The sequence below is a fragment of the Anas platyrhynchos genome, chromosome 2 (genome assembly GCF_047663525.1).
Source record: "Anas platyrhynchos isolate ZD024472 breed Pekin duck chromosome 2, IASCAAS_PekinDuck_T2T, whole genome shotgun sequence".
NCBI lineage: Eukaryota > Metazoa > Chordata > Aves > Anseriformes > Anatidae > Anas > Anas platyrhynchos.
The window spans coordinates 84,203,758-84,219,223 of record NC_092588.1 but is presented as its reverse complement, the minus strand read 5'-3'; the positions used below and the strand labels follow the sequence as shown (position 1 = coordinate 84,219,223).

Below are 15,466 nucleotides of genomic sequence, written 5' to 3'. Positions count from 1 at the left end.
CAGTTTGGCTGACTTCTGTTGTACTTTGCTTCTTAACCACCTCATTTCTACCACATGGTTGTTAATGAATTTTACTCACTGCAACTTATTGCAGGGGGAGCTGAAGAGGGAGAATATTTTTTCTTTTAAATAGGTTGCATTCTTCAAATAAAAGCACAGAAAATGAATGTATTATCTTGTATGAAACATGAAATATTCAAACAAGTAGTTGCAAAATGATTTTATAATAAGTTATATTTTTTGATATAGAAGAGAAACTGAGCAGGCTGCTGGGAGGAAAGATGTGCTAAAGAAAATAAATTTGTCAAAAATGTCTTCATTTGTTTCATTCAAATATTTCTGAATAACTTTAGCACATTTAGCACAAACTTTAGTGATTCTAAGAGTACTAACAGTGGTAATGTTGCCTGGAAATCTGCTTCTTATGCATGAGAATAAAACATAGGAGATAAAGCTCTGTAGAAAGATAAGTAAACTTGACAATAATGCAGAAATTTTAATGAGAACCTACCTTGCCTACATACTGGTAATCAGATCCTGTGTATTCTTCTAAAAGGAAAAACTGGTTCCACATCCAGCCGCGCTTCTGGCGGTGAAGGGCTTTTCCATCGCTGCCTGATGTACGTCCCACAGAACTTCTGGGTCTGAGATCAGGAGTCCTTCTGAACAGCATTTCTGTGCGGCAGGGATGTAGCAGCCACATCCAGAGCAACAGAAGTAACAGGACTTGCTGTATGGTCATAGTTCTCCACTGCTGATACTCTTCGAGCTGCTCAGCAATGGAGTCTACAGTTTTGTTTTTCCTGACTTGCTTTTTATGTTTTTAGTTGTTGATGCAGCCAAGAAGTTTCCAGCAGCTCATCTCTGAACTGTACATAGTAGCCAGATCCTGAAAGCAGAGAAGAGACATTGTAAGTTGAAATACATTTACTCCCTAGTGTCCAGCATCCCTGCTACCCTGCAAATGCAAAGCACTATGAGATACAGAGCAACGTGGTTGGGAATATAAAGGCTGTCTTGCACAGGGAGAACATTGCAAATATGTTAGGTAGCTGCTTTCAAAGCCCTTCCTAAGAAAGAACAAGTGTGCACTCAGATGATCAAGTATTTTCCCATTAAAACCTTATAATTTAGAAACTTTCAAGGATGTTATTCTATATAGGCTGGGGGATTAATACTGGTGGAACATACACATTAAATACTGCAGTCTTTACTTCAAATGTTTTCCACCTGATTTGATTTACAAGAATTCCAGTGTTTTATTAATCTTACTACCAAGAGGACTGAAAAGCCAACAGAAAGTAGTTTCAGAAATGAGGAAATGGTAAAACACCAGTTCTCCAGGGTGTTTTAAATGGCAAAAGAGAACATCATATGCATTAGAAGAAATACAACATGACAAGAAGCAAACTTTTAAATAAAAAAGTTATTGAGAAGAGCTTAAAATATGGAGAGATGCAAAGTTAGCCTTAAAACTTAGGATGTATTTTAAAAATGAGGACCTGTTTTGCAAGTATCCTGAATAAGTTTAATTTTGCAAAATAGTGAAATGAATCTCATTGTGGCAAGTGATATAGCAGAAAGAAGGCAATCTCCTAAATAATCTTTGGTTTGTCTCCACTTTTTTCTTTGCTTTGCTTAAGGTTTTTCTTCTAACAGAAGCATATGTCATTTCATCAAGACAAATTTTGCCAGGTTCTCCTTTCTCTACTTAAATCCTAGCATGCAAAGTGTAGCAAATTTTGCTACTGAGATCATCTGGTGATTTCTTCCTTTGGTAAATTATGAAAACCTATGGTTTGTCTTCTTAATAGGATATAGCTTCTGGAAATTTTAATCAGCTTTTAATCTTTTTTTTTTTTTTTTTAATGTCCACAGAAATAAAATGTATGGATTGGAGTTACAGTTCCTTGTATACTCTTCCACATGTGGCAGAAAAGTTCAAGTGGTAAAAAGCATGGGTTCTCTTTTCTCCTCTTACTTCAGTAGATCAGACATTGCACACAGCATTCCCATGTGTCCTCTGGTTTTAATAACACTATACTATAGTTGACTATCATCTTAAATAGTTTTATTTTATTTTTCCAAATAGAACAATGTAAAACTTTCAGACAGTCTGTGTTTGGTTTTGATATTGATGTACTACATAAGATATTTCCAGTAAGTCTGTGTTGATTTAAAGAGTTTACAATAGTATGTCAGAAGTTTGGAGGGCAAAGCCTATAAAATGTAGTGGTTTCTTACAGATAAAAGAATGTGTGCACTAAACTAATAACTGAACAGATTCAGTTCAGGAACCACCTTTTATCTTCAGAATTAAATTCTCTCAGGAGAACATTTTCACTTCTCCAACATTTGGAAGACTAAAGAATTTATCACAGCCAAAGCTTTCAAGGACTTCAGTCTCAAGACTGTCCAAAGGCATTCATTTTTATTCATCTAAATAAACACCACATTGTGTATCCTTTTATTTACCCCTTCTTCCTTTCCCCTAAAAAAAAAAAAAAGATTAAATTTGCTTTATTTGTGAACTTTGAATACTATACAAAATAATGTGTCCTAAAATAAGCCATTAATAACATATGTCAAATTATATCAGTGTGTACATACTGAAGTTGTGGTCTTCCACATCAAAAATTATTTGTCACAACTTATATTTATGTTCTTTTGAAACAAAGGCATATTCAGTGAGAAAGAAAAGCTATGATTTATTCTCAAATATTTATTAAAGTTTCTTCTCAAAGACCATAGAAATTTAAAACTTGAAATTAACTTTTCAGGATTTTATTAGTTTCTGTAAAAATTGGAAAGCTATTAGTTTGTTTGAAAAGGAGATACAGTAGTTTCTTTTTCTCTCTCTCTCTTTTTTTTCTTTTTTGGTTAGTTTTTCCTCTTCTTATTGCCATCACTATATATAATCCACTATTCACACATTATTATTTGATGTAGAAGTGTTGTTAAATTCCTCTTGGGAAATAATGCTTCAATATTAGGGGTTGTTATTGAATTTCCTTCTTGTTAAATTAGGTCAGCAGAATGAAAGCTCAGATGAAATTTGTTAAAGTTACAGAAGTCGCTAATGTACACGGACTTGGCAAGCATGGCTGCTTAATGGATGTACGTACCAGTAAGGTTTTTTCCCTCCTTTGAGACTCCTGTTAGAGTTCAGCTTCCTGCCCTAAATGTTTGATAGTCATCTACACTAAAGCAATAACATTTACCTTTAAAAATAACGTAGCAAACAAGAAACCCCAGACTTTACTAACAGCAATGAATAGCCAAAAAGTCATTAAATAAAAGCACAGGAATAGAGGAAATGTTTGAAGGAAACCTTTTAATATATAAGTAAAGAAAGCAGAAGTCCCATTTCCGTAATACTTTACGTATTTGAGTTGTGTGCTATGCTGCCAGAACCAGGGCAGTCAAATTTATCATACGTTTTACAATTTCCTGAAAAACTAATTGGAATAAAGCCTAAATATTGGTGAAATTCATATCTTAAAAGAGGGTCTGAGAACTCAGCAGAAATGTAAGTTTTGCTGGCTTCAAGTTTTTTTTTTGTTTTTTTTTTTTTTTTTTTTTTTTTTTCTTTTACAGAAGTGAAAGTTTTAAATAGTGTTAAATATCTTTAAATGAAACCATTTCTCTAGTAGTTCACCTTAAAACTCTCTCTAATTCTTCCAAATGACAGTTCTCCAATTTTTCCCAAAACAGAAAAGAAAAAAAGTAACAGACCATAAACTTAGAGCATGCTAAAAACTATGAAATGGGTGCCATGATTCCATATTTCTGTGTAACACCCCTCTAAATTATATTAAATATATACAGAGGAACACTGTGCCCCTTTCTACTCAGTGTGTTTCTGTTTTATTTTTATTTTTATTTTTTGGATCAATCTCCAGTATGTAAGAGATGTATCATCAGCAAAACTACAAATCATTTCACATTTAGCTTTCAGCTACTAATTTTAAAATAATTAAACAGTTCTCATTTTTCACATGTTAATCACTTCTGAATCTCTCAGAACTTAGGCAAAAACATTTTAATGCAACTTCAACTGTATTCCTGTGATTTCAGATATAATTTTCTCAAAATTTTTAAAATACTGTATTTTGCTTGGTCAGCCATGCAAACCCCCTAATGATACTAAAACATACTTTATACCATTTGAAACTCGTGAGATTTAATGGATATATAAGATGGGCCATTAGTACCCTTAACTGACACACTATGAGGAACAGTCTTCTTATCAGTTAGACTTCCATTTACTGGTTGTTCCTAGCCATTGATCTTTTTCAGCTGAGAAATCCACATTTCTGTAGTAAATGACTTCCTCTCTTGTTAGTCTTTCTGCATTAATATGTAGCTGCTTTTGGAGTCAGCAAAATTACATTTCAAATAAAAACTGTAATATGGATCAAAAGCTTGTCTAATGTCTTTTAATCAAAGAAATTTTAGTGAGCTTCTCTCTTCTGTGAAGGGCAACTCCAGCCGTCATCAGATTTTCCGTGGGATAGCTGCCATCTTTCATTTTTGTTCCACATGTAGCTTTGGTCAAAGCTAAATGAACTGAGTTTTAAGTCTGGAACAATTCAGATAGTTTGTTTGAAAACATTTATGCATTTCCATTTCTGGTTTCTCTATTTCTGTTTCAGTTGGGAGGCATAATCTAGCCAACATCTCCAATCTTGTCTTTCAGCACTTTATTTCTACATTCATACCAAAGGAAAACAATTTTGGAACAGGAGATGCTTCATGAAAAATTAAATTAGGTTAAATTACATCGGAATTTTATGAGGAGAACAATCCTTATTTATTTTTTTTTTATAGTGGAAGATGCTGTAACATACTTTTTGTTTTGTTTTTGTTCTACAGAGGTGACACCAATACTGTTCTTCATGCACATCCACAGTGAGAACCATTTTTTATTTTCTGTCCAATTTCTCAAGGCCTTTGCTTCCTCTCCAGTCACCAGTACAGTGCTACCACCACAGGCTGCATATCCTCTTTCAAAGTGGCTACAGCCATCAGGTGTAAGACATATTGCTACTATTTTGGTTTCCTCTTTGTAAGATACCTCTCTATTCCAGTAGAAATCTGACTCCCAGTTTAAGATGTCATAAACAAATTCAAAATTATGGCTAGTTTTGAAATAATCTGAATTACTTAAACTAGTAGAAATGAAAGCAGAATGACAGCTAAATGCAGAAAAAGCTCAATTTCAAATTAAGACTCAGAAGAGCCCAAAACTCATCTAATTTAGTTTTAACTTTCTTTGCCATCTCTTTATTAACACGGAGAAGAAAGTTCCAATGCTGTAGAAGCATGAACTTGAAACAGATACCTTTGGAAGAGGCTCTTTTTCAAAACACAACAGAATATTTGTCTGTAACTGTAATTTACAAGTGTAATTTATCCCTTAAGGGAAAAAGACAACATTTTTATAATTTTTTTTGTTTGTTTGTTTGTTTTAAAAAAAGACTACTTGAAGCCAACAAACAAGCTCTTTCAAATGATCAATTCTTAATGGATTCTAATCTCATCATTCATTTTATTATAGATTTATGTTCCTTGCTTTATCTATTCTGTTCCAATAAAATTGCCTGAAGCTGTTCATAATGTAATTGCCTAGTTCTGAACTAAGGAGATAATTGGTAAATTGTCAATAAGTTGCTCATTTTGTAGCCTCCAGCATAACACTTACACACTGCAGTGACCACACTTGCAGTTATTAAATTATAACATGAATTTGCAAAGTAGTCAGCTGTACCTTTGACCTTTAGAACTCAATCCTCTTTATGAAGTCCCGCAACACTTGATCCACTTAGGAATTTTAATTCGAGTATGCATGGTCTGATGCTAAACGCAAAAAAAAAAAAAAAAAAAATAAAAATAAAAAAAAAAAGAGCTAACCTTTCAGGAATTATGCAATTTAATTAGTAATAGTAATCCTATTTTCCTATCTTCAAAGCTACTTCACTCAAATGAGAGTTTCTAATGTTACTTTCATAGTTCATGGAGAGAAAGACTGAAAAAACAAATAAAGAGGAAATACTGAACACTATAACTTTTCCTACAAAAGTCAAGCAATATTTTAGACGAGAAATTTCATAGACACATAACTTATGTCTTATTTTTAAGCATATATGTATAATACAAATCCTAATTGTTATTAAAACAAACAAACAAGCAAACAAAACTAGTGTGCATTATACTCATTTTGAAGTGGAAGGTTAAAAATCCAGTTTTATCTACTGCAGGGCAGTAAATGGCCTCCACCTACAACCCTTCCCTGTTCTTGTTGAGGAGGACAGAAACCCTCATTCTTAGGACACAGCGGAACATTGGGCATGCACAGAGAAAGGGCAGTAGATGTTATTAAGTTTTCATGCAGTACAATTTTGTCTGTTTATTAGTGAGTCTCTTCCATATTAATTACTTCACTTGGATATCTGACAATAATTCTTTGCTCTCCCTATATGATGACATCATTTTTTCTCACAGCAAGACATCAAGAGTAGCACACTGCAGTAATTCACTACTTACACACTGACGTGTAAATTTGCTTTTGTCCTTAAAATTTTGGGAGAGAAGTTTTGCATGCAGTGATGACAAAATGTAGGTGACGTGTGGACATGCAAAAGTGAGTTAAATCTATCATTTCTGACCCCTGTCAGCTGCCCATAACATTTTATTTCTGCTGTTCTCCCTTCTAGATGCCTCTTTCCTATCTGACTATACAGACTGAGTGAATTTCCTTGTTAACTATTCACTATTTTTTTCACAATGAAAAGTAGAGAGATTATTTACAATATTCACGATGACCACTGGGGGGGGAAAAAAAAAAAAAGAAAAAAAAAATCAGAGTATTCCACCCAAAACTAAAGAAGTTATCTAAAATGTGCAGGATAAGATTTAATAAATAAATAAATAAATAAATAAATAAATAAATAAATGGAAAAGTCAGAATAGATTGTATAGGAAGAAACTAAATATCAACAGTTCTGGAGAATATAATTGAGGCATTGGAGTATAATAGGTCTAAGTAATCTCAGTATTGTGTATTTTTTCATCACTCATCTTCTAAGTCATGAAACAAAACTCATATAGGGAAAAAATATATATAAACAGCAATATTACTTTAAATATAATCCATCCTCTCCACTGATCCTCATTTCAAAAGTTGAGTCAAGGTTTGAGCATCACAGTACCAATATGTAAATAGTTAGAAATCCGGCTGGCAACAGTGTTCAGAAAAAGAAAAAGAAAAAAAACAAAACAAAACAAAAAAAAACCAACAAAGTGTTATTTTTGAGGAAAGGATAACTACATCTATTTGTGTAATATTCATAAAAAGATGGAGAAGGTGGTAAGACTGTAGTTCTCAAAATCAGAAACACTGTTGAAAATAAGAAATTACTCTAAATGTCCACTGCAGATAGTATAAGCAAATTATTTCAGTTACATTACAAATGACTTCAGTTAGGCATTGAGAAAAACTTCCTATCTATTAGCAGAGGTAGGCAGCAGCCAAAATGAGGTGGGACTGAAGGTTCAGAAGAGCAAGCTGAGCAGTTTTCTTTCAGGAATGGGTTGCATGCAGCTGGTGTGAGCAGAGGATTTCTCATAGTCCTTTTTTAGCTGTCCTGTAGAACTCCCCCCCGTATTTTTCCATGTCATTATTTCTCATTATGTCTTTTTAATGCCACCAGTGGTTACCATGTTCTCTAAAATATGAATACATATTATTCATTCCTGATCAGCTCAACCCCATCCTTCTCCATTTATCTGATTTCATCTCATAACCAGATGTAGATACACTATTGTGGCTTGAAAGCAACTTAAATTCTCTTGCTTTCCAGACAGTGTATCATGATTTTCCACATAAAATGAACAGTCCTAGCCACACAGTTCCCTCAATTCCCTGCCATTTAGGTGAGGACTGTGCCAATCCCCTGAGTCTCCCTTCATAAGATTTTGGAGTTGTATTTATCCCATCAATTGTCTGCTATATTCTTCCAGTTTGAACGTGAATTTAGCTCTTTCCTATTTCTCCCTGACTTCATTCCATGTACTTCCTAAATGATCACCCCCATTGTGTTTAGCACATGGCCATGCTGCCTTTTAAAACATCCATATTCCTTTATTAGTCGAGTCCTTTTATAAAGGTGGTCCTCTTCTTCATCCATCCATCCATCCATCCATCCATCCATCCATCCATCCATCCATCCATCCATCCATCCATCCATCCATCCATCCACCCACCCACCCATCAAAAAAACAAAAAAAAACAGTTGCAGGTTTTAGTATTTGATTACACTTCCTTTTCTCTTTCTTTCTTTCTTTGTTTATTTAATAAAACATGCACCTCTCAATTTAAAAATCACTGTTCTGATATTTAGCATGTATGCTAGGGGAAGGAGAGAAGAGTGTGTTCGCGGAGAGGAGGACATAATAACATTGTAATTTGGACACGAGCATACACTGAAGGGTATTTGTACGGACCTTGTTAACAACACCACATTTGCTTTTTCTTACTCAGTTCAATACATCTTTCATAGGCTATGATTTCTTTGGAAATGAAAAGATCAGCAAATTCTGTCTGAAGGTTGTTAAGAGGCAAAACTGAGAGACCACTGAATATCTAGACTTGGGAACTTAATATTCTTTCTCTCTATCCTGAAGGGTTTTCCCAAACAGGGCAAGTTGTAATGAGTAATGCTAAATGGTTACAAAAAAGACATTCTTTTCCTTCAGGGCAGGTGGGATTTTAAAATTCCTAGTCTTTGCTGTCCACTGCTTTCACCTGCCAGCAAACGATCAGCCTTATTAGAGAAATAGAATAAGCACAGAAGCTTGCCAAATATCTAAAAACTCACCATAATCTCATCAGGAGTTTATATCTTCAGCTCAGGCTGAAACCTTACAGCTTCAGAGAGCAGAGGCAGTTCACTAAAGCATAAAGAACTGGGGCACTGAGAGACCGTGCCTGCTTAGAAAACTGTGTAATTTAATAAAGTGCTCATTGATGTCTACTCAGTGGCTCCTCAAACTTGTGTTAGTGCCTGTGCCTGCAGCATGGACAGTCCCATTCTTCCTAATTAGATGACAGCAGGAGGATTACATTCTTTCTTAGCAGACAGGAAGAAATAGAAACAACCACTTCTCAAGGAAACTCACAGTTGAAATGTACAAAAGGAAAACACTTTAGGAAAGCTAGTTCAGTCATATCATTGTTATATCTCAAATTTATTAAAAACATTAGTATTGAAAAATGCAGCTTAGTATTCACAAATACCAGAAATGTCATATGTGGCACTACAAAATATACCCCAAATGACAAGAAGGTTTATAATTACAATGCATTTGAAAATTCATAGGAAACAAACTTCTTGGAGTTTCATCTTGTGCTCAATTCCATTATAATTATTTTAACATATTAAAAAGTGCTACTATGGCTCTTGGTCTTCTCAGTTTACATAACAAATTAAAAATCACTTTGTGGGATGGCTGAGGGTTTTTTGGGGCAGGGATGATCTGAAATAATGAAAAAAAAGGAACAGTAATACCTTTTCTGATACTGGTTTGCTCTGGTTGGACACAATTATAATTTAATCATCATTAGTATGCTACAATCACAAAGCCTGCTTTATAACTAGTTTTTAAATTGTATCAGGTGTTAACCTATGAGAAACCTCTGTTAAGAATATACTACATATATGTATATTGTATAATAAACTGTGCCTAACATCATACCATCTACAGTATGAAGACATATTTATGTATGATGTATATATGTATGATGATATATATGTATGACGTATAACATCAACAAAATGAAGTACTGTAGGTCAGGTATTCACTGATGCTGCCTGTGCAATGCGAAGCTTTTGGCTGTATGATGTGTACGCATGAAAATACCAGCTAATTAGAAGATCACATCCTATACTTTTGCTCCAAATGGTCCTTTCTTTAAAACAGTATACAACAGGCTGAAACCAACATCTTTCCAAAATTAGTTTGGCACCATCATTAACTATAAAGACCTGTAATTCACATAATAAAAATGCACCATTCTTTCCATATCTGAAAGAGAAAAGGATGTGTCTTGACTAATTGCAAAAATAGTTATCTACTCCTAAGTAGCACATCTCTCTTACAGCAAGGCATCCTATATAGGCATGATGAACCCCTGGATGACATGGGTCAATTAGAAACTTCAGCAGTGAGGAAATTTTCTCTTAGGAATGCTTCTATCTACTTTAAAACTCCACCTGCGTTGTAATTATACTGACATTCAGACATCTCTTCCCAGTCACTAAATATTCCTTATGCATCTGCTTACTCTGCTGTATGACCTTGGGTACCACACTTGGATCAAGACTGTTCTGAATGTCTTCTGCACTATCTGTATAGTTCTATGCTTTATACAATCTCTGCTACCATCTCAGTCTTCAAGGTAAGTGTTTGTTAGGCCAATGTATGTTTCAATTGGACCAGCAAGCATTGATGGAAAAGTCAGATAAAGTTGTAGATTTCAGGAATACTCTCTGAGCAAATCTGATGATATTTAAAACAACTTCACATAGTACAGCTTTTTTGACATGTCTTTCATGGTTGCTGGTTATACAGGAATAGACATGTTAGCCTGCTGTTTTTTCTATACACAATTGTTTAATGGTTTTGTGGTTGACCATAGAACCTGGGCAAATGATAAGACTGGAGTAGACCAGAAAGAGTCTAAAGAGAGCTATTGAATTTGTGGTGATAGATGGTAGGATTGAGCCCACTCTTCTAGTACAGATGTCATACATGTAGAACACTGCTTGACAAAACAAACGCCTAAAAAAATTACTCTTTCAGGGGAAAAAAAAAAATCAATGCGCTGAAGAACACTTATAACACCCACCTCAGCAATGCAAAGAGGAACTCTTCCCAGTAAGAACACACTTCTGCAGAAACAGATCGCTGAATTCTTTTTCCTTAATGTAACATGCTTGACACACTGTGCTGCATGTTTTTTCTGGTAATTATGTTGGTGGAAATCAGCAGCCCTATGCACTGGAATGAACTTGCATGGACAATTGATGAAGGGTTGTACTCAGCTTCCGCAGGAAACACTCCCCCTCCCCCCTTTTTTTTCCCCGCCAAACAAGTCATTCCATCTTTGACCTTTCACTTCCAGTTTTCAAGGGAAACCAACAAAATATCTTTCAAATATATGCCTGGAACAATACTTCAAAATCCAGCTGGAAACCAAGAACAATGGATTCAAATGAATTTCTGATAATATTGAATTTTACAGTCTTTCTCCCTTCCCTTCTAACCACTGTAGGTCCACAAGTTATAAATTACCTTTCTCTTTCCTTTGAGAGCTACATTTTTTTATTATTATTATTTATTTCCTCAGCACTCTTTTCATATCCATTTATATCATTGGTGGCAACTATATATTCATATATATATAGTTTTACATATATATACTTTTCAGAGTAAACATAATTGATAGCTATCTAATTAAAATTAAATAAATTGTCTTGAACTTGTGTTTAGTCTTTGAGTCCATTGTTTCTATTTCAGATCTAAAAAAGGTCATCTATGTCTGAAAAAATGTAATCTTTTTCCAAATGTATCTAGAGAGGCTCATAAAATACATTGCTCTTTTTTCAAAAAGCTACACTTCATCTGTAAGTCCTTGGATCATTACAGTTTCAGCAAGTCCTTATGGACACTAACAGTTCTTATGGCAATCATTATTGCATCATCCAAGAAGCAGAGAAAGAATATACTCTTTCCTATTATTCAACAGAAGACATTAATAATACTTTATTATTTTATTCTAGTCTCTGTTAAGAAAAAACTCAGATGAACACAGACTAAGTGATCACCTGAGACTGCAGAGCAAGTATGTGATAGGCAGGGAGGCACGTTGCATCTTCTGAAGTTTCAAGGTACAATACTGAATGGTCTTTCATTTATCCTCTTTGGAGAGACTTCTATTATGTAGCCTGTAGTTATGCATCCTGCTTCAAGTCTGTTTGATGAGATCATCAAGTTCATGAATTGTAATGAACATAGTATTAGCCAAGTTAAATCATTCAGCTGGTCAATGAGGTATGTGTGTGTGTAGACAAAGAAAAAAATACTAAGTACCTCTCTGTAAGATAAAGCTATGCTCTGAAGAGCTATAAATACATTTAAATTACTGTAGATGTGTAACTTAAGTAATAGAGCTTTGATGTAATTAAGTGTGGACTGATGAGCAATGAGACAGTGGAATAACAAGCAGCATGTCCATAGTCTGTAACAACACTGTGTTTTACAGAGGGTATCTATGCTATTATATGAGAGAGGATATACAGACCAGAAAGTATCCATGTATCACTTTCAAATATGTATAAAATAAATGTAACACTTCATGCTGGCTGTCATTAAAATTTGTCATACTATACATGAAAAGAGGAAGGTGGTAACGTATTTAAACATGAATACTAAGAACTGATAAATAATAAGAGAATGAATCATGATGTGTCAGAAACTGATAAAGAGACATACAGGAGAGACATTGTTCTTTCTCAAGGAGCTACTCAAAACTGAAATCACTTAAATGGCTTTCGGTACATGGGAAGGATTTATCTCGCTGCTTCACTGCCCCAAGTAAAGAAACCTAAGAGTCAAATGAAATATTGAGTGAAATTTTCTGGGTAAGCATGAGCAGCACTTATCTTCAAAAGATGTGAGATCTAAGACAATTTCAGAAATCCATTTGTGATTCCTGCATGAGCAGTTGTCACTGGAGAAAGAATAGCTAAACAAGGCCCATACTGACAAACAGGACAAAATGGAGTGTGAGAGAAAAAAGACTGCAGAGAATGAGCACCCTCCATTTCTTAATCTCCCAAACCTTGCTTAGCAGCAAGTAGTGAAGCAGTAACATCCTTCGTATACAACATGAAGAAGATATTCCAGAGTAATGACATTTGCAAGCAGAGGTGTAAGACAGCAAGCAAGAAAATAGCTCTGACTTGCAGTACAATTTAAAAGGAATGCTCATCCTATATTTGTATGTGTGCATGTTTTCCTTCCCATGTTTTACCTTGGGAAGGAAAGATCTTCCAGTGCAAGTGAAAGTCAGCATTTCAGTGATTGGGCTAAAGAAAGCCGGGCATAATGCCATGCCATTAAATTTAAGCTTGTTCTTAAAAGAGCTGTGAAGGGAAGAGAAAAAGAGACTGTCTGGGAAATTTCCCAGACCTTGGCATTCATCTGAGATGTTTTCTGGTGGTCTGCCCATACTGCCTTGAAGTAGGAAAGATGACAGACAGATCCTTAAGAAAAGTCCACTCTGTCTGAGGCCTTGAATTCAAGTTTTGAATTTATTGGCTTGGCCAAGAGTGTGTTAGAGAGAAAGAAAGAAAGACAGAGAGAGAGAGAGAGAAAGAGAGAGAGAGAGAGTAAGCACTGTCTTATGACATTATACCAGGTGTTATACATTTTAAGATACGATCTTAAAAATTTATTAATGCAAGAAAGGAGCCCAGCATATTTTCTCTCCAAAGTATGACTTCATTAACTCCAAAATCATTCACAAATTTCATACATATGGCAGCTAATCAGACAGAGATGTTAACTGAGTTCATTCATCTCCAGGAATTTGTTCTGATCACCAGGTCTTAAGATCTCTCATAGTCCTTCCCACTGAAATTATTCAACTCTGTGTAGAGTTTTAATAGCTGATGAAACATTGAAAAAAAATAAATAAATGGTAGAGAGCGGCAGCCACCTAGTAGTCATTTCATTCAAGACAGCCCCTGAGGAAGAAAAATCAAACCTATGTAGCAAGGTAATGTATTATAGTTGCTGCTAATCTGCATTCTGGCAAAATCTCACTTCTCTCGCTTTCTACTTTCTAACAACAACTAATTTTCCTAGGAACCACACTAAATAATACTACTACTAATAATAAACACAAACTGGTGTTTTCATCAATATTTTCCAAGGTGCTAACATGTTTTTGAAAAAAAAAAATAAAAAGACTTGCAAGACCTGATTTCCCATCTATCAGTCACCAATAACTCCAACTGGCCATGAATTTCAGGCTACTGTTGTTGTTCTACTTAGGGACTTGAAAAGTGAAGCACTCTAAACTGGGAACACCTGAACAGGTTGTTTATGATCCTTCTGAGTGAAAAGACTTTCTTTTTTTCTTCTCTTTTTTGGTCACTGGGGACATGAAGCAATGATAGATCTGAAGCAATCATACAACAGACTGCATTAAACTGTTTGACAGTAGCTAGCAGAATACAACCTTTCCTGGCTTTCATATTTTATCTTTTTTTTTTTTTTTTTTTTTACTGAACAGCAGAGTAACATCTGCAGTAAATTCATCTTTCTTTTGCACCATTCTGTAGTTAAAAGAACAAGGATTCAATGTCATTTGCAGATAATTCAAGAAATTTCATACAAATTTCTATGTAAGTGATAATTCAAATACTAAATGATTTTTTTACTTTTATTGTGGGCATTTGATATATTAAAAATGGTAGTTTGTGTGTGAGACAGGTGAGGATTACTTTGGCAACAGAACTTATTCTTCTGTTCTTACAAAACATGCTGTCTTTTTGTCTAATCAGACATCAAAACTGGAACACTGGAATATTGTGAACTAGCAATTTGCAGGTAATATACAGGAACTAGTATCTATCCATGTAATACTTGAAACCAGCATCTGCTGTAGAATTTTCATTCTTTTTGCTCAAAGAAAGGAGAACAAAAATTAAAAACCTAAACAGCATCTTGAATGTTTTTTGTTTCCTGTTCGCTTCCCTTTAAAACTGGTATTTTCCTATCTCTTTAGTATGCCATTAATCCATTGCTATATATCCATTGCTGAGTAAGTATCCTTTTATCTGTTTGTAGATACATAACATACATAGAAATAAAATGAACAATTAACTGTGCCCACACCTGGATAACTTAAAACTTTATAAGCCATTCAACCATCTGACAGCACTTGCTATAAAACTATTACAGTCTGATGTGCTCTAGTTTTGTAACCCCAAAACATTTCATCTAATTAAAATGGCTGTATTCTGCCATTATCAAAACCAACTTAAGCAACAGAAAGAAATCTGTGTAATACTAAAATTTGACAAAATATCTAATTGTAGCTGTACTCCTCCAGCTTTTCTTTTTTATCTTGACCTATTTTTTTCCTAGTTCTTAAATAAGTACAGACCACTGCTTTGTATATATGAATATTTTCTTCCTTTTCCATCTTAGAAATTTTCTGTGGGCAGTGTATTATGGAATTCTTCTCAGTGTTTATATTTAATTAATAATTCTGTTCAATATTCTGTTTCAAGTAAAACTATAGCTGCTTCTCTCATAAGTCTGCTCTGATCAGCTTGTTCAGCTGTGCTTCATTTGTTCTTCTTTTCCCCTGTATCACAAATTCCTCTTCCAA

The 15,466-nt window shown here is 34.5% G+C and overlaps 1 protein-coding gene across 7 annotated transcripts in view; it reads right to left on the bottom strand.

Moving 5' to 3' along the window:
- Nucleotides 1–15,466, bottom strand: part of CDH10 (cadherin 10) — a 111,104-nt gene that overhangs the window by 59,342 nt on the left and 36,296 nt on the right. For all 7 annotated transcript variants that reach the window (XM_072035007.1, XM_072035010.1, XM_021269342.4 and 4 more), the window contains exon 2: nucleotides 512–889. In XM_072035007.1, the coding sequence (XP_071891108.1) occupies nucleotides 512–742 (231 nt within the window). In that variant the 5' untranslated portion in view covers nucleotides 743–889. The remainder of the gene's footprint in view (nucleotides 1–511; nucleotides 890–15,466) is intronic.